Here is a 26,480-nt window from a genome sequence, read left to right as displayed (position 1 = left end):
GCAGCACATTTCACACATTCCAGCCTCTGCCAACAGAGCCAACAGAAGAGAGAAGATTAGATCATATAACAGAGATAACACAGCTACTGTGCGATTAGGAAAGGCAGCAGTAAGCCAGAGCACATTAGAACAGGCAAAGGAACTTATAGGATAGAAGAACTAAGGCTGAAAATTTTGTTAGAGTCTCTTTAAGGGGTAGAAAGACTGTGGTCCTCAAGTGGTTAAGCCAGATTTGAGAAAAGCCAATTAACTTATCTGTATGCTTTTGGGTAATGGGAAGAAACTGGAGTTCCTGTTGGAAACCCATGCACACATGAGGAGAATGTAAAAACTCAATGCAAATAATCACCAGAGCCTGCAATTTCCACCTCCGTAATATCTCCAAGATCCGCCCCTTCTTAAACCCAGACACGACCAGACTGCTCATCCATGCCCTAATCATCTCCCGCCTTGATTACTGTAACTCCCTCCTTTCTGGCCTCCCCCTGAAACGCACTGCCCCCCTTCAATCAGTTATGAACGCGGCTGCAAGACTCATCCATTCCTCGCACCGCTCCGCATCCTCATCTCCCCTTTGTGAATCCCTGCACTGGCTCCCTATCCGTTTCAGGATAACTTTCAAGATTCTATGCCTGGCGTATAAATCTGTGCACAAAACCTGCCCTACCTACATCTCAGAGCTTGTTCACAGGTATACACCAGGTCGCCCCCTCCGATCCTCCAACGACCTTCGCCTCACCACCCCACGCATTTCACACTCCCATGCCCGCCTGCAGGATTTCTCAAGGGCTGCCCCCACCCTCTGGAATGCCCTTCCACCACCCATCAGACTTGCTCCCTCTTTCAACACATTCAAGCAAGCCCTTAAAACCTACCTCTTTAGGATGGCCTACCCACCTCCTACCGCACACTAACTCTCTAATGAGTATTTAACAGCCCCACCTAGTGTTTCCACCCCACCCTTTAGATTGTAAGCCTCTGGCAGGATCCTCCACTCCCTAGTGTAATCTACAGGATTGTGTGCTCCTGTCCTATGACAGCCTGTACTTGTATTACTGGGCCTACCTAACCAGCCCATATCACACAATCATGTATTTTGAACAATTTGTATGTTTAACTTTGTTCTATGTTGTATAACCTTATGTCTGTCATCCTTGTATCATTGTATATATTTATTGTCCAGCGCTGCGTAATATGTTGGCGCTTTATAAATTCAATAAATAATAATAATAATAAATAATGTCCTGGCCTAAATTTGAACCAGCACTAAAAGGCAAGAGTAATATCCACTAGGCCACGATGTCTCCTGGTGTACATGGAAACATGTATACAGTACACTCTTTCTTCATTCTTTTGATTAGAACCAGACATGACTACTGAGACATGGTTTCTGATGTAAATGACTGAGACTGTGATAGATTATGGTTTCTACCCATCACTGCTAGCTCTACTTGTATTCAGGATGCTCTTCTTTTTGCAACATTGCACGGTGATCACAGGTGCACAAAACTGAGAGAATACATACTGCAATCCCATTTCTTCATAAATCTTGTCCACTCAGTACATTCTATCTTCTGTTAAGTTCCTTGTTACATTGTTATATAAGGGGCACAGACTAACCAGCAAGCTCATGGTGACCCAGAACTCATTGGAGTGTGTAAGGGACTACAATGGTCCTAAAAGCCCCCTTACCATTGTAGTCCCTTACACACTCCAATGAGTTCTGGGTCACCATGAGCTTGCTGGTTAGTCTGTGCCTCTCGGATTTACAAGCCCTGCTCCATAGAGCCAAATGAATCCATGCCATGCACTGATGAGGATCAAACAATCCGAAACAGTCTGTATGCATGTTGGATTATTATGGCTCTGTACAAATTAACAAGCTGAAACATCATTGCATTCCAGCGGTTCTGGAGGTGTGTTTAGCTTCTAAGGGTACAATTGTTAATTTGCATATATTCAGCAGTGTTGCACTGGGAGACATCTCAAGCTCACTCCAACCTGAATTATCGCAAATTCTTTCTGTTTTAGGAAAGCAAACTTTTGTTTTTCTTAACATCTTAGTAAGGGGGCTTTTAGGACCATTATAGTCCCTTACACACTCCAATGAGTTCTGGGTCACCATGAGCTTGCTGGTTAGTCTGTGCCTCTCGGATTTACAAGCCCTACTCCATAGAGCCAAATGAATCCATGCCATGCACTGATGAGGATCAAACAATCCAAAACAGTCTGTATGCATGTTGGATTAGTATGGCTCTGTACAAATTAACAAGCTGACACATCATTGCATTCCAGCGGTTCTGTAGGTGTGTTTAGCTTCTAAGGGTACAATGGTTAATTTGCATATATTCAGCAGTGTTGCACTGGGAGACATCTCAAGCTCACGCCAACCTGAATTATCGCAAATTCTTTCTGTTTTAGGAAAGCAAACTTTTGTTATTGTTATATAAATGTCTGTAATGCTTGTAGAAAAGACTTCTTATGTGGTTTTATGTGGTTTGTTTCTGTGAAATACATGTGGGCACACTGGGCAGTGACAGATGTTGTATCCCTGGGCATGACAAGTTATTTTGGCAATAACATTTACATCTCTGTGTATAGTCTGACGATGGGTTCCTGTGCCTAGAAATCTAGGTTATACAGTTGATGATTTTCATGTTCACTTGATATATATCTTTTCTACAGCCAGGTTTGCTGGAACACTCACTTATGAATCTATGTGGTACAGAACATCATAGATTCAGAAATAACACCTTCAACACTTACTCTGAATCCATGTTTAACTATTACAACGGAAATAAGATCAATTCTGAAAGTGCAAAAGCAGATGTTTATAAAAAAAAAAAAAAAAACTGGCAATAGATTAAACAATATGCTAGAACAGTTTCCCAATAGCATTTGGAACACCAATAAGACCAGAAATAGTCCCTAATTCAACAGTGCATCCAATAGATTCTCTATACACAAGGCAGTGTGGTTCATAAATCGTCCTCACTACATATTGCAACAGAATAATGACTGTCTTAAATTGTAAATTGTATGCACAGAATTAAATAGTTGTAAAAAAATGGCCCCAAATAAATCTATACATAAATGTTAACTTGATCTCCATTGGATCAGCGATGAGATGTAAAGCAAATTCAATTTATGAATAATAGTTGTTTTAGTAGGGTTGTTGTAAGAGGCACTTGTACAATGATAAAGTAATTCAAAAACAGTTAAAAGGAGGATAGTGAACTAAATTACCTCCAAACAAAAGAAATGACCTCAACTGGTCACCAACAAAATATTTTGCATGCAGTTCACCCACATTCTTAGGTCCCATTGAGTGCCTGAGGATGGGCTTGTGTTTCTCATCCAACATGTGGTGCTGCCTTTTTGGTGAACCAGGCATGCAAGTACCAATCTGCCATTTTGTCTACTTTTTATTTATTTATTATTATTATTATTATTATTATTATTATGTATCGACTTCCTACACCATATTGGGCTCTGTTTGTCTGTATCTTTTTTGTTGTTGTTTTAGGGAGCTATGCCCAATCATTTCATCCATGCATAGTTACCATTCCATTTCTTTATTATTCTGATTTTTTTTTCATTTGTTGTTTATTCTTTGTCAACTTACTACACAATATACAGAAAAGCTCTTGTTTGTCTGTATCTCTTGTTTGTTTTGTTTTAGAGAGATATTCCAGTAATTTTCTCCACTTTTCTTTGTAAATACCTACCAGAGACATTGTCATAGCTGACTGGACAATAAGGTGCACATGCAAAGGAAATATATATCTTATTTCTTTTTATACTGGTTTTATACTGTTTTTCTTATAAGAAACAAAAACAAAACTTTCTTGCTGCGTACATATTATCCAGTGAGTTAAATAAGGAAAACTTGTGGCCTTTGAGATATCTCCTAATGTGTGGCTTCATGGGCACGTGGAACTACGGACCCCTCTACCAGATATGGATTAAGGTGTAATGAGGCCCTACTCAAGGTAGTAGAATTGGGTTCCCCTTGTGCTCTTTTTAGTAAGTGGAAGTGAAGGGAGGTCAGATAAGGTGACTGGTGGGCTCTTTGACACCCACTAGGCCTTAGGTACATGCCTAGGTTACCTGGTGGATGATCCTGCTCTGTCCTCTACCCACTCTTTTCATGATATTATAACTTGAACATTTTCAAAACCTAGAAAGCTTCAGAATACATATGTTTGCTGGAGCTGGCAGTGCAGTGCAAGACATGTCAAGGTTGGCTATTAGCTTTACACCCCACTTTGTGTCTAACCTTTATATACTATTACTCATCTATGAACAAGCCATAATCTCTCCCACCATTGAATACTACTCCCCCTTTCATAACCCAACCATAATCCCCTACAGGGGTGTCAAACTCAATCACATAACACAGTGTAAGCTGTGGGCTAAATTGTTTAGTAAAATTTACTGAACACTTTCACACTGACAAAAATGAATTTGAGCAGCTTGTAACAATCATTTCCAATAATAATTATAATGAGAATAATAAGTAATGCCTATGCCTAAAAATGCCCCTGCAAGTAAGGATATATATACTGTATGTAGATAGATAGATAGATAGATAGATAGATAGATAGATAGGTATTTCTTGGACTCTGTATAACATTTTCAGCCTTATTTCTTCTATCCTATAAGTTTGTACACCTGTTCTAATGTGATCTGGATTACTGCAGCCTTTTCTAGATGCACCCTCACTGTAATATATCTAATCTTCTTGTCTTTATCAAGCTTTGTCGACCCAGAGAGGAATGCACTGCCTCTGCTGTAATAGGGAGAAGGTATGCATGCCCCCTCCACTCCCTCTGCAGGCTCTGTGTGTGTGCTGTATTTATTAGTCACAAGCAGGGACTATGCTCTCAATTTCAGCTTGTCTGAGGGGGGAGGGAGCTGCCCATGCTGAGAAACTATAAAAATCCCTGACTGGAGTACAGAAAATTCACTATGTAACAAAAACTTGTAGTAAACTGTAACATGATATATATATATATATATATATATATATATATATACACACATCACTTCCTGGTTAGCGGCCATGTTTTTTGTTTGTAAACACTGCCTAAAACTGGCGATTAAAAGCCAGGATCACGGCGGGGAGCTGCGGAAATCGCAAAGAGGGATCCAGGAGATCACAGTGACACGATTTGTATGTTTTTTATTGTACAAATTGGACAGTACAGATTCTCTTTAAAGAACAAGCGACACCCATGCTAACCTAGAAATAAAAAACACATATATAAGTAGATATATACTAGTTCTACTTACATAACAGATGTATTGTGCTATCTACGTAAGGATTCCTGTGAATTTTATAAAGGAAAAGCAGAAAATGCTATTCTAGGCAGTGGCCATTTTGCCAAGCTAATGCTGACATCATATCCTCCCCGACTCTTGTTTTCACCCTCCCTTCTCTTGCTCATTGTGTATTCATTAGCTGCCCTCCTCCCAGAGTCTTCAGACACTCCCACTGAGGTGTATTCTAGGAACTGCACTGTCTTTTTTTTATTTACTCTTCCAATCGCTGAGTCACCTCAGCCTTGCTTGTAAACACAAGTGATCAGGGGTGTTTCTGATAAGCAGCTAGGCAGGGAAATAAATGGAAGAGGAGGAATATATTATAGATAAAAAGAACCCCCAGCAGGCAACTGAATGGCAATGGCTGTTAAAGGGCCAGTGCTCCTAAGGTATGTGATGACTGCAAACCATAACAGTAGAAAAAGTTTTGCAAGTTTTGAATGCAGGATTTGCATCTTTATCACTTAATACACTCAGACTAGTTGCTGTTGAAATTTGATATGGTGACTATACCGCTTTAACCACTTGAGGACCTAGGGCTTTCTACCCCTTAAGGACCGGCCACTTTTTTTCCATTCAGACCACTGCAGCTTTCACGGTTTATTGCTCGCTCATACAACCTACCACCTAAATGAATTTTGGCTCCTTTTCTTGTCACTAATAAAGCTTTCTTTTGGTGCTATTTGATTGCTCCTGCGATTTTTACTTTTTATTATATTCATCAAAAAAGACATGAATTTTGGCAAAAAAAATGATTTTTTTAACTTTCTGTGCTGACATTTTTCAAATAAAGTAAAATTTCTGTATACATGCAGCATGAAAAATGTGGACAAACATGTTTTTGATAAAAAAAAACCCCATTCAGTGTATATTTATTGGTTTGGGTAAAAGTTATAGCGTTTACAAACTATGGTGCAAAAAGTGAATTTTCTCATTTTCAAGCATCTATGACTTTTCTGACCCCCTGTCATGTTTCATGAGGGGCTAGAATTCCAGGATAGTATAAATACCCCCCAAATTACCCCATTTTGGAAAGAAGACATCCCAAAGTATTCACTGAGAGGCATAGTGAGTTCATAGAAGATATTATTTTTTGTCACAAGTAAGCGGAAAATGACACTTTGTGAGAAAAAAAAAAAAGTTTCCATTTCTTCTAACTTGCGACAAAAAAAAAAAAGGAAATCTGCCACGGACTCACCATGCCCCTCTCTGAATACCTTGAAGGGTCTACTTTCCAAAATGGGGTCATTTGTGGGGTGTGTTTACTGTCCTGACATTTTGGGGGGTGCTAAATTGTAAGCACCCCTGTAAAGCCTAAAGGTGCTCATTGGACTTTGGACCCCTTAGCGCAGTTAGGCTGCAAAAAAGTGCCACACATGTGGTATTGCCGTACTCAGGAGAAGTAGTATAATGTGTTTTGGGGTGTATTTTTACACATACCCATGCTGGGTGGGAGAAATATCTCTGTAAATGACAATTTGTTAATTTTTTTACACACAATTGTCCATTTACAGAGATCTTTCTCCCACTCAGCATGGGTATGTGTAAAAATACACCACAAAACACATTATACTACTTCTCCTGAGTACGGCGATACCACATGTGTGGCACTTTTTTGCACCCTAACTGCGCTAAAGGGCCCAAAGTCCAATGAGTACCTTTAGGATTTCACAGGTCATTTTGAGAAATTTCGTTTCAAGACTACTCCTCACGGTTTAGGGCCCCTAAAATGCCAGGGCAGTATAGGAACCCCACAAATGACCCCATTTTAGAAAGAAGACACCCCAAGGTATTCCGTTAGGAGAATGGTGAGTTCATAGAAGATTTTATTTTTTGTCAAAAGTTAGCGGAAAATGACACTTTGTGAAAAAACACAATTAAAATCAATTTCCGCTAACTTGTGACAAAAAATAAAATCTTCTATGAACTCGCCATACTACTAACGGAATACCTTGGGGTGTCTTCTTTCTAAAATGGGGTCATTTGTGGGGTTCCTATACTGCCCTGGCATTTTAGGGGCCCTAAACCGTGAGGAGTAGTCTTGAAACGAAATTTCTCAAAATGACCTGTGAAATCCTATAGGTACTCCTTGGACTTTGGGCCCTTTAGCGCAGTTAGGGTGCAAAAAAGTGCCACACATGTGGTATCGCCATACTCGGGAGAAGTAGTACAATGTGTTTTGGGGTGTATTTTTACACATACCCATAATGGGGGGGAGAAATACCTCTGTAAATGGACAATTGTGTGTAAAAAAATCAAAAGATTGTCATTTACAGAAGTATTTCTCCCACCCAGCATGGGTATTTGTAAAAATACACCCCAAAACACATTATACTACTTCTCCCGAGTACGGCGATACCACGTGTGGCACTTTTTTGCACCCTAACTGCACTAAGGGGCCCAAAGTCCAATGAGTACCTTTAGGATTTCACAGGTCATTTTTGTTTCAAGACTACTCCTCACGGTTTAGGGCCCCTAAAATGCCAGGGCAGTATAGGAACCCCACTAATGACCCCATTTTAGAAAGAAGACACCCCAAGGTATTCCGTTAGGAGTATGGTGAGTTCATAGAAGTTTTTATTTTTTTGTCACAAGTTAGCGGAAATTGATTTTAATTGTTTTTTTTCACAAAGTGTCATTTTCCGCTAACTTGTGACAAAAAATAAAATCTTCTATGAACTCGTCATACACCTAACAGAATACCTTGGGGTGTCTTTTTTTCTAAAATGGGGTCACTTGTGGGGTTCCTATACTGCCCTGGCATTTTACAGGCCCAAAACCGTGAGTAGTCTGGAAACCAAATGTCTCAAAATGACTGTTCAGGGGTATATAAGCATCTGCAAATTTTGATGACAGGTGGTCTATGAGGGGGCGAATTTTGTGGAACCGGTCATAAGCAGGGTGGCCTTTTAGATGACAGGTTGTATTGGGCCTGATCTGATGGATAGGAGTGCTAGGGGGGTGACAGGAGGTGATTGATGGGTGTCTCAGGGGGTGGTTAGAGGGGAAAATAGATGCAATCAATGCACTGGGGAGGTGATCGGAAGGGGGTCTGAGGGGGATCTGAGGGTTTGGCCGAGTGATCAGGAGCCCACACGGGGCAAATTGGGGCCTGATCTGATGGGTAGGTGTGCTAGGGGGTGACAGGAGGTGATTGATGGGTGTCTCAAGGTGTGATTAGAGGGGGGAATAGATGCAAGCAATGCACTGGCGAGGTGATCAGGGCTGGGGTCTGAGGGCATTCTGAGGGTTTGGGCGGGTGATTGAGTGCCCTAGGGGCAGATAGGGGTCTAATCTGATAGGTAGCAGTGACAGGGGGTGATTGATGGGTAATTAGTGGGTGTTTAGAGGAGAGAACAGATGTAAACACTGCACTTGGGAGGTGATCGGACGTCGGATCTGCGGGCGATCTATTGGTGTGGGTGGGTGATCAATTTGCCCGCAAGGGGCAGGTTAGGGGCTGATTGTTGGGTGGCAGTGACAGGGGGTGATTGATGGGTGATAGGTGATTGGCAGGTGATCAGTGGGTTATTACAGGGAAGGCCAGATGTAATTAATGCACTGGCGAATTTATAAGGGGGGGGGAGTCTGAGGGCAATCTGAGCGTGTGGGCGGGTGATTGGGTGCCCGCAAGGGGCAGATTAGGGTCTGATCTGATAGGTAACAGTGACGGTTGGTGATAGGGGGTGATTGATGGGTGATTGATGGGTGATTAGTGGGTGTTTAGAGAAGATAACAGATGTAAACAATACATTTGGGAGGTAATCTGACGGCGGGTTTGCGGGCGATCTAATGGTGTGGGTGGGTGATCAGATTGCCCGCAAGGGGCAGGTTAGGGGCTGATTGATGGGTGGCAGTGACAGGGGGTGATTGATGGGTGATAGGTGATTGGCAGGTGATTGACAGGTGATCAGTGGGTTATTACAGGGGAGAACAGATGTAATTAATGCACTGGTGAATTGATAAAGGGGGGTTAGAGGGCAATCTGAGCGTGTGGGCGGGTGATTGGGTGCCCGCAAGGGGCAGATTAGGGTCTGATCTGATAGGTAAAAGTGACAGGTGGTGATAGGGGGTGATTGATGGGTGATTGATGGGTGTATGGCGAGTTCATAGAAGATTTTATTTTTTGTCACAAGTTAGTGAAAAATGATACTTTGTGAAAAAAAAACAAAAATCAATTTCCGCTAACTTTTGACAAAAAATAAAATCTTCTATGAACTCGTCATACACCTAACAGAATACATTGGGGTGTCTTTTTTCTAAAATGGGGTCAGTTTCTGGGGTTCCTATACCGCCCTGGCATTTTACGGGCCCAAAACCGTGAATAGTCTGGAAACCAAATGTCTCAAAATGACTGTTCAGGGGTATAAGCATCTGCAAATTTTGATGACAGGTGGTCTATGAGGGGCGAATTTTGTGGAACCAGTCATATGCAGGGTGGCCTTTTAGATGACAGGTTGTATTGGGCCTGATCTGATGTGCTAGGGGGGTGACAGGAGGTGATTGATGGGTGTCTCAGAGGGTGGTTAGAGAGGAAAATAGATGCAATCAATGCACTGGGGAGGTGATCGGAAGGGGGTCTGAGGGGGATCTGAGGGTTTAGCCGAGTGATCAGGAGCCCACACGGGGCAAATTAGGGCCTGATCTGATGGGTAGGTGTGCTAGGGGGTGACAGGAGGTGATTGATGGGTGTCTCAAGGTGTGATTAGAGGGGAGAATAGATGCAAGCAATGCACTGGCGAGGTGATTAGGGCTGGGGCCTGAGGGCATTCTGAGGGTGTGGGCGGGAGATTGAGTGCCCTAGGGGCAGATAGGGGTCTAATCTGATAGGTAGCAGTGACAGGGGGTGATTGATGGGTAATTAGTGGGTGTTTAGGGTAGAGAACAGATATAAACACTGCACTTGGGAGGTGATCTGACGTCGGATCTGCGGGCGAACTATTGGGGCTTGATTCACAAAGCGGTGATAACCCAGTTAAAGACTTTAGGCGTGATAACCATTTTTATCATGCCTAAACTCAGTTTAGGCATGATAAGTTTATGCATGATAAGTTTAGGCATGATAAGTTTAGATAAGTTTAGATTGCGCGCAAAGTCCCGCACGCAAAGCAGCGCCATTAAACTCTATGCAAAGTGCACCAGACTTTGCTAGCGCAAAACTTTTGATCAGCTGTGCACTGCGGTGCTAGCCCAGTTGGTGCTTAAACTTATCACACCTAAAAACTTATCACACCGAAACTTATCACACCTAAACTTATCATGCCTAAACAGAGTTTAGGTGTGATAAAGGGCTTTTCACCACGGTGCTAACTGTTTGCACCGCTTTGTGAATCAGGCCCCTGGTGTGGGTGGGTGATCAGATTGCCCGCAAGGGGCAGGTTAGGGGCTGATTGATGAGTGGCAGTGACAGGGGGTGATTGATGGGTGGCAGTGCCAGGGGGTGATTGATGGGTGGCAGTGACAGGGGGTGATTGATGGGTGATTGACAGGTCATTAGTGGGTTATTACAAGGAAGAACAGATGTAACTAATGCACTGGCGAATTGATAAGGGGGGTCTGAGGGCAATCTGAGCGTGTAGGCGGGTGATTGGGTGCCCGCAAGGGGCAGATTAGGGTCTGATCTGATGGATAACAGTGACAGGTGGTGATAGGGGGTGATTGATGGGTAATTAGTGGGTGTTTAGAGGAGAGAATAGATGTAAACACTGCGCTTGGGTGGTGATCTGATGTCGGATCTGCGGGCGATCTATTGGTGTGGGTGGGTGATCAGATTGCCTGCAAGGGGCAGGTTAGGGGCTGATTGATGGGTGGCAGTGACAGGGGGTGATTGATGGGTGGCAGTGACAGGGGGTGATTGATGGGTGATTGACAGGTGATTGACAGGTGATCAGTGGGTTATTACAGGGAAGGACAGATGTAAATAATGCCCTGGCGAATTGATAAGGGGGGGGGGTCTGAGGGCAATCTGAGCGTGTAGGCGGGTGATTGGGTGCCCGCAAGGGGCAGATTAGGGTCTGATCTGATGGGTAACAGTGACAGGTGGTGATAGGGGGTGATTGATGGGTAATTAGTGTGTGTTTAGAGGAGAGAATAGATGTAAACAATGGATTTGGGAGGTGATCTGATATCGGATCTGCGGGCGATCTATTGGTGTGGGGGGGTGATCAGATTGCCCGCAAGGGGCAGGTTAGGGGCTGATTGATGGGTGGCAGTGACAGGGGGTGATTGACAGGTGATTGACGGGTGATTGACAGGTGATGGACAGGTGATGGACAGGTGATCAGGGGGGATAGATGCATACAGTACATGGGGGGGGGTCTGGGGGGGGGGGGTCTGGGGAGAATCTGAGGGGTGGGGGGGTGATCAGGAGGGAGCGGGGGGCAGGGGGGGGATAAAAAAAAAATAGCGTTGACAGATAGTGACAGGGAGTGATTGATGGGTGATTAGGGGGGTGATTGGGTGCAAACAGGGGTCTGGGGGGTGGGCAGGGGGGGGGTCTGATGGGTGCTGTGGGCGATCTGGGGCAGGGGGGGGGGGAAATCAGTGTGCTTGGTGCAGACTAGGGTGGCTGCAGCCTGCCCTGGTGGTCCCTCGGACATTGGGACCACCAGGGCAGGAGGCAGCCTGTATAATACACTTTGTAAACATTACAAAGTGTATTATACACTTTGTATGCGGCGATCGTCGGGTTAACATCCCGCCGGCGCTTCCGTATGGCCGGCGGGATGTTGCGGCGGGTGAGCGGCGCCAGGCGGAGGCGGAGGATCGCGTCACGGATGACGCGATCGCTCCGCCCATGCCCCTACAAGGACCGCCGCCATTTGTCTATACGGCGGTCCTTGCGGGGTGCACTTCCCGGCCGCCAATTGTATATACGGCGGTCAGGAAGTGGTTAATGTAGATGTTTTGGCTCAATGTTTGGTGTCAAAATGTTAACATATAGTGTACTCCTTCACCACCCACACAGCCTTAAATACATGCCAGTTTGTTGTTTCAATGCCTGAGCATATATTCACTTTCCCATCTTATAAGTTGTCAATGTTTTTTCTTCTTGGACACTTTGAGATTAATTGTTGACATTTATTATATCTATTATTTTTTTATTATTATTATTGATTTATAAGGCGTCAACATATTCAGTGGCTCTGTACAAAGTAAGAAACAAACATGGGGTACATAATAATACAGACAAATGGAATATACCAATATACAAAATACATAATTGGTGACAAAATACAGAATCGATACAAAATACAGAATTGGTAATGACAGTGACCAAAGTAACATGATAAAATGTATAATGAATTCCAAGGCACAAAAGGGGAGAAGAGCTCTGCCCTTGCGAGCTTACAATTTAATAGGAATATTATTGCAGCGTAGACCTATTAGCGTAGACCTTACTTGAGATAATCATGTGCATTTGAAGGTCTCGCAGACCACCTGGATTCTTTGGGTCTTGAGTTTGACACTTAAATAAAATGCTGCTGCCTCTCCATATCCTAGCAAACTACTTCACTGCTCTTGCACCCCCACCTATCCCTAACCTCTTTCATAACTCCAAAAATAATGCATAACTAATTAACCTTTAAAAATGCATCCACAATTCTGTCCTAAGAACCACAATGTCTCTCCACAATTTGGAGAGGTGGAAGATCCCTTGTAGTTCACTTCAACACTGAGTTACTTAAAGCACTCACATTAACTGAGCATCCAGTACTGATTATACTTTAAAACCACAGGTCCTTTGCACCAGACAGAACTGCTCTAAAACAAGATAAATGAAACCTGAGTATTTCCTGTTTGTTTCTTGAAGATTCTCTGAGCACATTTGTAAATGCAGCTTAGCGGCAACTGGCAATACAGCTGTTTTAGCAATGGCTAGTGCTGGATTTTACTGCGACAATTTTATTATTATTATTATTATTATTATTCCATTAGTATTATTATTTTTATTCATATTTTTTTAACAGCTGTACTTCGTCTTTCTTACTTTCAAAGTCAACCAGACTTGCAGCTGTTGGAAACAGTGTTCTGTGTGCTCACATTGGCAATTATACTGTACTTCCAAGCCTTCCTGCTGCTTCTGTACAGGGAACTGGGCGCCCAAGGTCCAGCATTCCTTGCCCTTACCACATTATATATTTAACCTGACTCACACACTGTCCTTAGTATAGAATGGATTAAGCAGCCCATAATCCCTGATCGCTGTCTTCCCTGCCTAACGTCACCCCAGCTTCCACTAATGTGCCACAATAATCCAAAGCAGGCATACGGGTTTACAGTGGTTGCAGCTATACCTTAGCATACTGGACATCAGAAGCTCTACCACCACTGTGTAGAGCTCTATGTCCTACATGTTTATAGATCTAAATGATTTTTATTTGCCGCTATTTAATAATTTTGGAGACAATATTTGAAGAAGGTAAGATGGAAATAAATGTATCAAATGTTAGTTGAGCGACTTACTTTTCTCCAGCAAAACTTTCTAATATGCTATGTGATCTAAGACTTCATGACCCTATTTTTTGCTTAGACACATTTGTTTTTCAGTAATAAAATTGGATATCTTTGAACCAATTCACTTTTCTGCCTCTCAGTCTCAGCAGTCCCCTAAGACCTACAATATTATTGCAAAGCAAAGCGCAGTGAACTGTGATATGAAAAGGAACTAATCGCCCATAAAAGCACAGGCTATGACATTTGTATAGGCATCCATGGAAAACTTAAATTTCCGTAAGATGTCCAATGTGGATAGAGAAACATTACAATAATATCTGTGTATGCCACATAAATATTCTGCTGCCTTTATACACTAACAGTAATGTGCATCACTCTACTGACACCCTGATGGAAAGCATCATGCGTAATGTACTTCTATTGCACAATTTCCTGCTTTATTATGATAAGGTGGACACATACTTGTATTATTTTATTTCATATCTTGTTTATTATCTTAGTACATTACATTATGTACATTATGCATGTTTAGCCCTGATCCTTCCTCATGTTTGATTCACAGCTTTCTCTGATCTATCATTTAAATAAAAATATAGAGTGATTGTAGCGGAACACCTGTTCTGGCTGCAGAAGTGACAGAGAAGAGCTAGAGTGATTGGCAGGATATTATGCTTCTAATTTATCCTATATGTAACTATATTAATTCCATATTTCATCTGTTGGGAAGTGTTTAAATTGCATTGAGTGTTTGTAACACAGCGATATTTCAGAAGGCTGGAGGAATAGACTGGAGAATTTGGAAGAAATGCTGTTAAGATTAGAATTACGAAACTGATTTGTACAGTGTAATGGAGCGCTCAGTTCCCAGCACATCCCCTCTCAATCTTTCTAAACGTGATCATATACAGATAGAATTTGAGTACAGTCTTCTACAACAGCAAAAACATATCCTGAGAATTGTGTGATCTTATTACTAAAACAATCAGAAGTAGCATGAAAAACCTATTACAACCTGAAAGGGAATGCATGGAATATTGAGAATGGGATTTCTGATGCTCTCATGCTTCATGTGCATGATGTTTTCATCAGTAATCCTAACCGATCCCCTTCACATAAATCCCCTTCTTAATGTCTAACCTTAATCTCATCCTAATGCTAACCCCTGCCTCTTGCCATATAGATGATTGCAATGCTCCCCAGTGTAGCCTTGCAGGGATTGCAGCATCATTACTCCAATCTATTCCAAGTCTGCTGAGCAGTTCATCTTCTTTTCTTCTTGTTCTTTAAACGCTCTTTGTTGTCTGCCATTCTCTTCATGGACTTCCTGCCACACAGATAAGCTAATTTAAGTTTCTAACACTAACCTATAAAGCTCTCTATAATACAGCCCATGCATACCATGCAGAATCAAACCCAGATGCTAACTACAATGTAATATTTGCTCTGGAAGTGAATTTATCCACTCAAAACCCCATTTAGGACTTCTCAAGAGTTTCTCTGTTCATTTGGAACTCCCTTCTACAAGCCATTTGGCTCTAGTATTATATATTGTATTGTGGGGGTGAGTTTATACTTGTAGGGCCTTTGTTTATTTTATTCTGATTAGAACACATTACCTATGCAGATCCACATTATCTGATCCAGATCTCTCTCTGATCAGATTAAATCGGAGAGAGATCTGTCTCTTGGTAGATCTGCCCATACATTGCTAGATGAATGGCTACCTTTAGTCCTTCTCTATTGCCTTGCTTTTTCTGCTGTGTACCTGCCAGGTATCCTATAGGACTGTGCATTATCTGTTTTACCCTTGCTTGTATCATGTTATTGTTAGAGATGGCCTAAACTGTTCACCGGCGAACAGTTCCCGGCGAATTTCCGCTGTTCACGTTCTAACTTCTCGGCAAACTGCGAACATATGGCGTGTTTTTGACCTCCCCTCTATACATTATCATGGAGCTAAAGTTTGACCCCTTGCCTCACAGTCAGCAGACACATAGCAGCCAATCACCTAGCACCCCCTCCTGGACCCCCCCCCCCCCCATTAAAAAGCAGTTGAGGAGGCCATATTGGATTCATTCTCCGCTGGCTGCTGTTAGTGAGAGCAGAGTCAGACTTGCTGCAGATAGGTAGGGAAAACATTAGCTGGGCCTGTGTTCTTGTTCCTCACTGACTACTTGCTGAAAGCACCCCAAATAGTCCTTTTGAGGGCTAGTATATCAGTTTTTTATTGTGTGTGTGACACTACACAGCCCACTGAAGCCCATAGCTGTGCACACTTCTGCTGTTGCCACATTAAGTTGCAGGCACAGTACCACTCCAGTGCATTAGTTTAGACTGTATTCTGATAGTACTGTTGCATTTCTCTGTGTGTGACACTCCACAGCCCAGTGTTACCCAAAGCTGTGCACAGTACTACTGCTATTGTTTGCCACATTAGTAACACGCACAGTACCACTCTAGTGAATTATTTTTCACTGTATTCTGATAGTACTATTGTATTTCTCTATGTATAACGCTACACGGCCCACTGACATACATAGCTCTGCACAGTTGTGTGCACCCATAGCTGTGTTCTGAATGTAATGTGATTTCTGCCCTTTAGGGATTAAAACCCAACTCTGCGTCAACTATGTAATTTGTGGCGGGACTTTTGGCACGCATCCCCTTCTGGCATGCCACAGTCCAGGTGTTAGACCCCTTGAAACACATTTGCCATCACTTTTGTGGCCAAAAAGAGTCCCTGCAGGTTTTAAAATTCGCCTGTCCATCGAAATCTATGGTGGTTCGCCAGGTTCGCATGCTGGCGAACATTTGCAGAAGTTCGCATTCGCTGTTTGCGAACCCAAAATTTGATGTTTTGGCCATCTCTAGTTATTGAATATACCTCCTGTCTCTGCCACTGGAATATGTTGCTGTTACATACATCTAGACTCAATTATCCTATTTCCAACCTGAAAGCCATTTCTATGTTTTTTTTACCTGGCTCTCCTTTTTTTTGTCAGAATTGATTTGACTGACTTGTCATAATTGATTGAATCAAAAGAGACATGATGTTGTTTTTATTTTGTTAGTTCATATTTATCACATCTGTTCATTTCTAAAACAAAAATTGATCTTTTAAAAGATTGCTTGGATGTCTACCCATTAATGCAGCTTACAATTTGTTCTATGCACAGCAGACATCCTCATCAATATCAGGCAGGTTCAACCATTTTGATCAAAGCTGCCTCTAATCTTCAGCTTTTCAGAAAAAAAAAAACTATTGTCAGTGTTTGATCATTTTCAAGGAAGAAATCAATTGGGTCTGCAATTTGTAGTGGTGGAAAATCTAGATCACAAAAAAAATGACAAAGCACTCATAGTGTTCTGCATCAGACAATAGCAAACACTGCATAGTGGAAGTAATGAGCGATTCTGATAGGTGCCCTGCTAGAAGTCTGTTTGAAATGTATAAAACAGCATGGTACATTGATTAGTATTCCCTGATCAAGAATGATACAAATCTGGATTGGGAGTGGTGTTTGATTACTCTCAAGGCATGTATGGCACCCATATTACAAGATTACAAGGCACCTGCAGACTGCACTAAGAAAGAAGTTGTCTGTAGAATGACAATCAAGGTGAATCTGTCATGACAGGAATTTAAGTCCTTTGTATCTCTAGGCTTTTGTTCTTAATAAATCTATAACTTAAAACATACGTACAGCATGCCAAAGAAAAATCCTTTGCGCATTGCTAATTGTGGCTTACTGGCTGGCTAAGTTAAGTATTGAAGGTAAAAAATGAGCGTGAAAGTCAGAATAGCCATTTTTAACAATCAAGACTGGCAGCTCTCTTTTTTTCTCTCATGACTGTTTCAATTTAAGGTCAGACTCTTACAGAATACATTTAAAAGATTACTTTTCAAGGACTAATTCTATCATATAAATGAAGATTAGTTCAAATGAAGAATCCCTTTTTATGTATGTTACATTGCCTCTCAGCATAGAAATGGCATTATACAGCATGTATCATATATAAGAACTGACAGTACCATTGACATGGAACTGAATAAGCTTTTTTTGCACATAGAAACATCAGACCTGATGCACCAATTAACAGTAGGATTGTCATGGATTGTCATGGAATGGTGAAAGGCAATTTCACCATTAATAACACTGGGGGAGCACCGACCATTGCCAGCATGCAGATCAATGTGCTAGCGAGCATGTTACTATGGAAATGCACATGATGCATTACCATAGCAAAGCGCACATTTACCTGGTAACATATGTGGGGTTAATGTGTGGTGCTTCCCTGTAGTTAGTAACTGTAAAATTACCATGTGGTATTACATAGTCACAGACAGGGATTCCATACAATTTTCCACCCTGCAACTGTGTAGCCACTTAATATGAAAGCTTACATCAACATTGGACATGTCACCGTGATGAGGAGGGCCTCCAGGGAAGGGGAGTACATTTAATAAAGGTGCCTGGTATAAAGGCCACAGAGTAATGTCGATAGTAGGATATTGGAAATTATTCCAATATTCTGCTATCCCTGCAGCTCCGCCCTACTCCTAGTGTGCACAGGCATTAGCCGATGTTCCTGTGCTAAAAGATGCCCAGAAAAAGAAGCAGGCAACACCCTCCTCCCAGCACACTCCAGCACCGGTCAACCTGCCGAAGTAAGGCTGTCACTACAGCCACAGTTGGGGAACCCCTGCCACCCAAATTACCCTGTAGGTGCTGCCACAGCTATTTCTGAATCTGAGCAGGTATATAAGATATCCACACAAACAAAAATACCAATGAAGTAAATTATGGTTTTTATTTTTACATTTTGGAGCTTGGTTTGTCTCAGGAAATACCGTTGTTGTCTCCCTGGGTCTAAAAATGATTCTTTGGTATCCCCAGAGACATACTATACATTTGTACTAATGTTAACAGCTATCTGAGTTTATTTTTCTCCTGCTTATTTATTTTCTGCATTGCAGTAATAATAACACCAGAATCATGATAAACAATAAAGACTATTTGAAAAGAAAATAAAGTTTTCTGTATATAAACATCTCTAGTAAGGAACATGGCTTACTTTACAACATAATGTGCACAGTTTAGGGTAATTTGCATAGTGGTTGTGAGAGCTGCATGCAAAGCAGCCTACAGAAGAGATGACTGAATTATAACCTCACTTTGTGAGACCAGGTGGAGTTCTCCATAGTGACTGACATTGCGGATCTTTTTGATGATGATCCGTGGTCACCATGCAGAGAGTGACATTTGCTAACTCACAAGGGGATCCGGTTTCCCACATACACGACCTACAGTCTTATCTGGCACAGCATTGAATCTGAATTGCTAAGCAAGCGGCCTGTTTAGCAAGCTAAATATGCCTAAATATTATTTAGCTCCAGTAAGAGATTGTGGAAAATCAGCTAAACAAAGATTTTATGCAGGTATGTTTAGCTTCTGCGATATCAGACCAGCACAGTTCAAGCGGTGTTAATAGAATATTATGTCTAACGACCTATATAAAAGTTGTCTTAAAAATAATCTAGCTATCTATAGCACTCAATCAACTTCTAAGTATTATTTTTATAGTCAACATTTGAAAATAAAATAAATTGTACGACATTATTTGGCTTCTCATTAACTACTATGGAATTGCGGTATCTCTGTTGTGTACTTTTTCCCCAGGCTAAGAGCTATAGCACATAGGCAACACTACTACTGAGCAATTGCTAGCAGCAATATGCCCCCATGCCCGTCTCTTTCCTGGCATTACTGTCCCAAGTGATTGAGTGTCTCTTGCTCTGTAGCTAGTAGTAACTGGCTTTAAATAGCTAGTGACCGAGAAGCTGAGCCACTAAGAAGTACATTTAAAGAATAAGGAAATTGAAGTATATGTAAGACTAATATATGGACACAAGTCGATATGGATGCAGGGATGTAGCAATAGCCATAGCAGCTGCCATGGGGCCCTGAAGCGGAGGGGACTCACGCGGTACTGTATTCACTATTAATGTTCTTGTGTTCCTCCACCCTTTGACTGTGTCTCAGTACCCATGGACTACATGCAGTGTAGATGAAAAGGAACACCGGCCACATATCCACAAGTAAGGAGCAGGTGGCATTGTATGTCTGTATCTGATGGTGCCATGCAAGTTATGCTATGGGGCCCCTTAATATCTAGCTGTATGGATGTTTCTAAAAGAAAAGTGCTGAGAGTGATGATATTATTTAACTATTCTTCTAAGTTCTCTCAGAGGAGAGGTTTACACACCCTATCAATAAAACATGTTTTAAGAAGATCATTTGAAAACACAGCAAGTTTAAAAGGGTGCAGCTATCTCTCCTGTTGATTTTACCGGCTGTACAAAAGTCATGGCCCACACAGTATTCAATTGGTGCCTGCAATAATAGAAGATGCTATTTGCAAATGCTGTTTTCAATATATAGCCGATATTTGTCGTTGCAGACATTAAGGGTTAGGCACCACCAAGAGGGAGTTAAGGGTTAGAAATCAACAAGGGTGGTAAGGGTTAGGCATCACTAAGGGAAGGGAGGGTTCTTTGTGAGTGTAGGGAGAGGTTAGGTCATAATAAAATATAGGCGAATATTACCGATATTTTACTATATCAATGTAGTAGAATATCAGTAACACTACCGATACAAGGTTCTGAGTATTTTTATTGCTGGCTTCTAAAAATCAAGGAATTAGGATTATCAAAGTCACCAAAATCAGCACAAATTCTTATTCAGTCTAATTGGATAACTCAATATTCTGGTGGCAAAATGTAATAAAAGCCACTGCTAATGCTGCTTGGACCCCACATTTACAATCAAAGTCTTCTGTTTATATCTCAACATAAGCATAAGAATGGTCAAAATGATGCCTTTAAAGGATAAGAACATTTTAAAAAGTTTATATTTTACTGAGAGGTGAACCTTAGTGATCTCAGTTACCCTTTGCTCTCTTAAGGACTTCAGCACAGTTTGCTCATGAGTTTATTTGGAACTGTATTTTTATCTTGCCTAAGTACATTGCTGGGTTTTACTTTAAGGAAAATTAGTAAGTCTTTAACAGATGGTGGTAGAAAAAGAGCTAAAATAGTGTGGGTTTTATGAGGCTAAAAATATAAATTTTGAATATATTTGCATGTAAACCATTCGTTTTAAAATACACTATAATCTATGCATATTTTCTTTATGTTCATATTATTGGCTCAAACTTGACATGAACTAACCAGAGTTTCTTTTATTAACAGAGGATAAAGTATGGACTACACTGTACCATGATCTTCCTCCTCAAACTTCACTTCCTGGTGCCAGCAGAGAGAAGCGAGTGGTGATTCCGCTGAATTACAATGCAAACATGGATCAAATGTCAATCATCACTAGCAGTGCTGAGAAGTGTGAACAGTACATTTCATACTCCTGCAGGATGTCAAGACTTCTGAACGCTCCAGGTAGGACAAGGAGAAAAGTCACCTCTAAGTATCTCTCTGTAATGTAGGATGCGTGCTTGCTTGGCTCCTGTGAGTATATGAATTCAATTATTGGTCAGTGACAAATATTCTCAGAACAGAAATGCTGATACATACATAAGTGTTTCCTTAATGTAATGATGTGGGCATTGGTTGTATGACATTTGACACAAGTTTAAGTGGTACTGTACCAGGTATTGATTCAGACCAGTGCCTCTGTAATATTTTCTTCACCTATGCAGTAGGCATTGCAGACTTGACATTGTTGGGTTAATGAACTGAACTATTTCCATAACATAAATCATACAGCTTGTGATTCCTGAGCTGTGGTATCTGTATCCAGAGTTCAGCTTACTGATTTTTTTATTTTTGTAACACAGTAATTATTCCTTATAGCTGTGTTATTTGACTGGTAGTTTGAGATGTATTATTATGTATAGTAATACTTATAGAATTCTAGAGAGAGCTTTTTTTTTCCGGTTTTGAACATAGTGTGGAAGTATTTATTTGCTGCGCAATTGTTCTGAAGTGATTGTTACTGCTGTTTCTCAACACTAGAGTGTATTCAGAATACAAGAGGAGATCGAAAAGGCCAAAGCCCAACATAGAAGAGGCGTGATTTGATTAGGCATGTTATAATTTGTTGTTTTTAGTGTGTTATTATTGGCTATTTTGAAGTGTCATATATTTGCACTTTACTTTACATTTGAAAGCAAAATGTTTCTTGATCCTGAGACTTTTCTTTGTACGATAGGCAAGGTCACGCTTGGCTTAATCACATACACTTTCATGCAGTGCCAAATCACATGCAAAAAAGCACATTATTGGGCTCGATTCACAAAAGCGTGCTAAGTGTTAGCACACCTGTGAAAAGGCCCCCCTTAGCTTGCCTAAAGGGCTTTAGGTCGTGCTAAGTTATTACGCACAAAGTTTAGCACCACACGGTGCGCGCGGAATCGTCGCGCCGAAATCGTCGCACGGCGCGACGTTTCGGGCGCACCTGGTGCAACATTATATGCGCACCTGGTGCGCCGCCGTGCACCCAGTGCGCCGTTCTGCGCACCCCGCACGGCGCTAAACTTTGTGCGCGATAAGTACAAGGTGTGGGCGTGCTAACTACTTAGCACTGTAGTTAGCATGCCCAAAGCTTTTAGGCGTGCTACCTAAGTTAGCACGCTTTTGTGAATCGAGGCCATAATGTATAACCATGGACCTACCACTATTTCATGGAGATGGTAATGAGATTTTGGACATTTTAAAATCTGACAATATGCACTACTAAATTGCATGTTATTGCTCACTAACCATCATTGCTATGATTAAAAAAGCGCCAGCGTTTAAACACAGAAAATGTGCCTATTGTACCAGAGATTAATTAAGATGTAATGGGGCCTTAGGCAAGGTAGTACATTTAGGACCCCCTTGTGGTCTTTTTGGTAAGCTGAAATGCAGAGAGGTCAGAGAAGGTGGCAGGTGGGCTTTTTGATGCCCACTAGGCCCCAGGCACCTGCCAAGGTTGCCTGGTGGATGATCTAGTCTGTATTGTACCAAAATCACACGTGAGAAACAATTTATGTTTCCTGGTGACACGTGTGGCCCCTCCTTTAGGCTACTGTCTACAGTTGTTGGTGACAAATAGTAATATTGGTTTTCTAATGATTCCTCCAAAGGGTTATCATGTTTGTTTTTTTTGTTTTGTTTTTTTGTTTGTTTTTTGTACCAGGAATAATGAGGATGGTGCTATATAAGATGCGCATCTTGCCTAGTTTATTTTCTATGATTAATATTTTTTTTTATAAAAAGTTCAAATATAAATGCCCATCTAAAATGAATTGCAATATTTTTACAAAAGCATATCAGAAACAACAATACCCCAACATTTGTTTGCGCTATGTTGTATCAAAAGTGGGAGTTTGGGCTGTGTTTTAGTTGTAAACAGTGGGAATGATTAGAACTGCAGCCAGTTTTGTATTGTGCTCAGTGGTGCTGTTGAAGATGCTCTCTTTCACTTATTGCCTGTCTGACACCTGGCACCAGGAAAAAATGACACTTGCTTTCCAAAATGTTAAAGTTGTCAGTGAAACAGAAGTCCAAAATATATCTCCAGTGGGGACACTTGTTCTGGCAAAAGCTGTCAAATGGCATTTCCCTCTCTTTGGAGAGATTTTGTCTAACCTTCTGTTTGAGGTATGGTATGCACACAGCAATAAAAACCTAATAGAAGTTCGAAGTATTCCTCCATTTATGCAAAAAATACAAAATGTTTTGAATTTTAGTTTAAGACAGTGTGGAGATAAATGTTACAACCTTACATGGATTATTATTGCTGTCTCCACTTTTGTGAAATTTTCTATCATTTCCTGTCCAAACAGGAAATTGGCAGGGCCCACTAGGAGTGATGGAGACCACAACAAATAAATCAGTTGTGTAACGAGGGAAAAAGATGAAATCCAAGGCACATATGCAATTACCTTTTTACCTGAGTTTTCTCCTAGGAGATACTTTTTCATCTCCAATTTGAAGCAACTTTTTAACACTTTTTAATGAAAAAAAATACACAGGGTGAAAAAGTACTGTCAAAATTATTTTGAGTATTTATTTGCTTGCTAGTGGTGTAAAGGACATTTTATTTATTTTAATTAAGTTGTGAAAATATCACCTAGGAGAAAACTGAGGTGAAAAAGTGAATTGCATATGGCCCTCAGACTCATATTAATTGAGCTGTGCTTCCTTTCCTACCTATGTGACCTCAGCTTTACAGTATATTAAAGCCACAAACCTCCACTGAGGTACTAAGAGCAGGAAATGGGGGACAATTAAACGAATGGCGACACAGACAACAAACATCATCAAAAGTTTACATCGCATTTGCAGGCTATTCAAAAATAAAACTATAAATAAAAATGGCACTAGGCTGACCTCGACCTACATTTTAAGAAATATTGCATTAGAAAAGAAGGTTTGCAGGTACAGATCACTAATGAGCCAAAATGCCAATGTTCTTTTCACATTTCTTTTTGTGAAAATAATGTTATATTCGACTTTTGAGCAAAAATGACATCAAAAAATCATTTTGTAGTAAGTTTATGATTTTTCTTGTTTTTTTGCGAATTTCCTCAAGTTTGTTTCCTTTGTCCATTTTACAAAAATACAATGTATTTTCGTGAATATTTTAAATTTCAAATAGCATTTTCAATGCGAAAATGACTTTGGCGAAAATTAGCAAGCAACAGGTACTAGTACACGTGTTACATTTATGAAACAAAAGGTATTCGTGTGTGTGTGTGTGTGTGTGTGTGTGTGTGTGTGTGTGTGTGTGTGTGTGTGTGTGTGTGTGTGTGTGTGTGTGCGTGCTACGCAATGTGCCATTCATTTTTCCTTAAAACTTTATAGAGCCTGTTTATAAGAATGGAATATCAGACTCATCAAACATTCAAGCCAAAGCATTGTAATTTCTCATATGAAAAAAAACTATTATTTTTTGTGCCAACAGCACAAAAAGTTGTGGAAAACCAAAATGATCTGCTCACACTTACATACAGGAGTTTACCGAATAACTAGGAGGATTCATTAACCCCTCACATCCAGTGCCCACTGATACAGGTGACTCGACTGGATTATTAGCAGTATTTACTGTTTTATTGCAACTTTGCATACAGCTATTGCAGATAACGCAGGCACCTAGTTTATCTGTAATAGCTGTATGCAAAGTTGCAATAAAACAGTAAAGACTGCTAATTATCCAGCTAAGCCATCTTATTTATAAGGCGCCATTACTATAATTCATTAACACATTCATCACTTGTAAAAAGATTCTCCATCATCTAGATTTGTTCTTTTTATGTCGTCTCCTAGCTTCACATTCACAGAACTCTGAATATTACATTTTCCTCAGAGATTTACTGGTAAACGTGCTTCACTGAAATGGCATATTAAACTAAGGTCAGCTAAGTTAGCAAAGATTCTGAGGCATAAGTCAGGCAAGGTTGGTGTCAGAACATCAATTGAATTGGAGAGTAACCCACCCACAAGACAGTGAACTAAATTCTGATAGAAGCAGCTAGCATATTCAAAGTAAGTTCCATTAAAGCAGCTAGGCTAGACTACTAAATCTGATTCATGAACTATGCAGGCACCAGATAATATTTTTTGATGAATGTATGCTGAGGGAACAGCCAAAAACCTGTAGTGGGCACTCCTCCCTCCATAGTATAGCAGCAGGGGCAAACGCAGGATTTTTAAGGGGGGGGTTCCTGAAAGGTCCAGAAGCACGTATGTCCCGAGTGCTTCCGAATACAGGTGGCTCCATACTGCCCATGCACAAAAGTGCGCTGGCGTATTACGGAGCTGCCTATCTTTGGAAGTACTCAAGGACACTAGTGTTTCTGAGGGCTTCTGGTAGCAGCAAATGTGAACGGGGTACAGCGCTGGAACAACTCCCCAAGAGAGGAACGGGAGATAGACTTAGTTTGGACAATTCAGTGGAATATGCTACATAGTTTCACATAGCGCAAGCGATACCCATATGATGCAGGGATATATGCATCTGCGGAAGATGTCGGCGCTACATAAATACTAAATAATAATATTTTGCCTCACCAGGATTGCACTTTTATTTAGCTTTCCTGTAAGACAAGAACACACAGTCAGCTCTAGGGGAAGAGGGAAACAAAGGTGAATGAAGGAGGCTGGTGCACTCCAAGAGTGCTTCTGAGCGTTTTTCAAATCAACAGTGATTTGAAAAGCGCTTGGCTAATGTTACCCTATGTGGGTGTTCCCACAGCAGCGTTGTGATTTTTTCAAAATCGCAGGTATACTGCATGTAGCATGTTTTTGAGCAATTCATTCAAAAATCGCTCTGAAAATCACTTCACAAAATCACACTCACAAATTGCTAGCGATTGCTATTGTCATTTTGGCGTTGCACTAGCCCAGAGAGAGGAGTGGAGAAATTGAGAATAGCCTGAGATGGAGCAGAGAACTTATCTGTATTGAAGTCCCACATCACACAGGCTACTTGCCTGTAATCGGACTCCTGTCCCTGTCAGTCTCTCACACAAGTCAGAAAGAAGCCCTCCTGGAGTCTAGGGACTGTCAAAAACTTTTCAGCTTGTTATCCACACCTTACCCACACATGCAGTCATTATAACAATGGGGAGAGACCAGACAGATGTTTGCCCACAGACCCTGAGTCCAGGCAAGCTCTGCATCATGCTGTGCATATTTA

General features: G+C 41.2%; 1 protein-coding gene across 10 annotated transcripts in view; it reads left to right on the top strand.

Moving 5' to 3' along the window:
• Positions 1–26,480, top strand: part of CNTNAP2 (contactin associated protein 2) — a 2,604,396-nt gene that overhangs the window by 1,721,203 nt on the left and 856,713 nt on the right. For all 10 annotated transcript variants that reach the window (XM_068236339.1, XM_068236338.1, XM_068236337.1 and 7 more), the window contains one exon: positions 21,035–21,235. In XM_068236339.1, coding sequence (XP_068092440.1) covers positions 21,035–21,235 — 201 coding nt within the window. The remainder of the gene's footprint in view (positions 1–21,034; positions 21,236–26,480) is intronic.

The sequence above is a fragment of the Hyperolius riggenbachi genome, chromosome 5 (genome assembly GCF_040937935.1).
Source record: "Hyperolius riggenbachi isolate aHypRig1 chromosome 5, aHypRig1.pri, whole genome shotgun sequence".
Taxonomy (NCBI): Eukaryota; Metazoa; Chordata; class Amphibia; order Anura; family Hyperoliidae; genus Hyperolius; species Hyperolius riggenbachi.
Note: the sequence above shows the minus strand (reverse complement) of the source record. Positions and strands in the feature narration are given on the sequence as shown.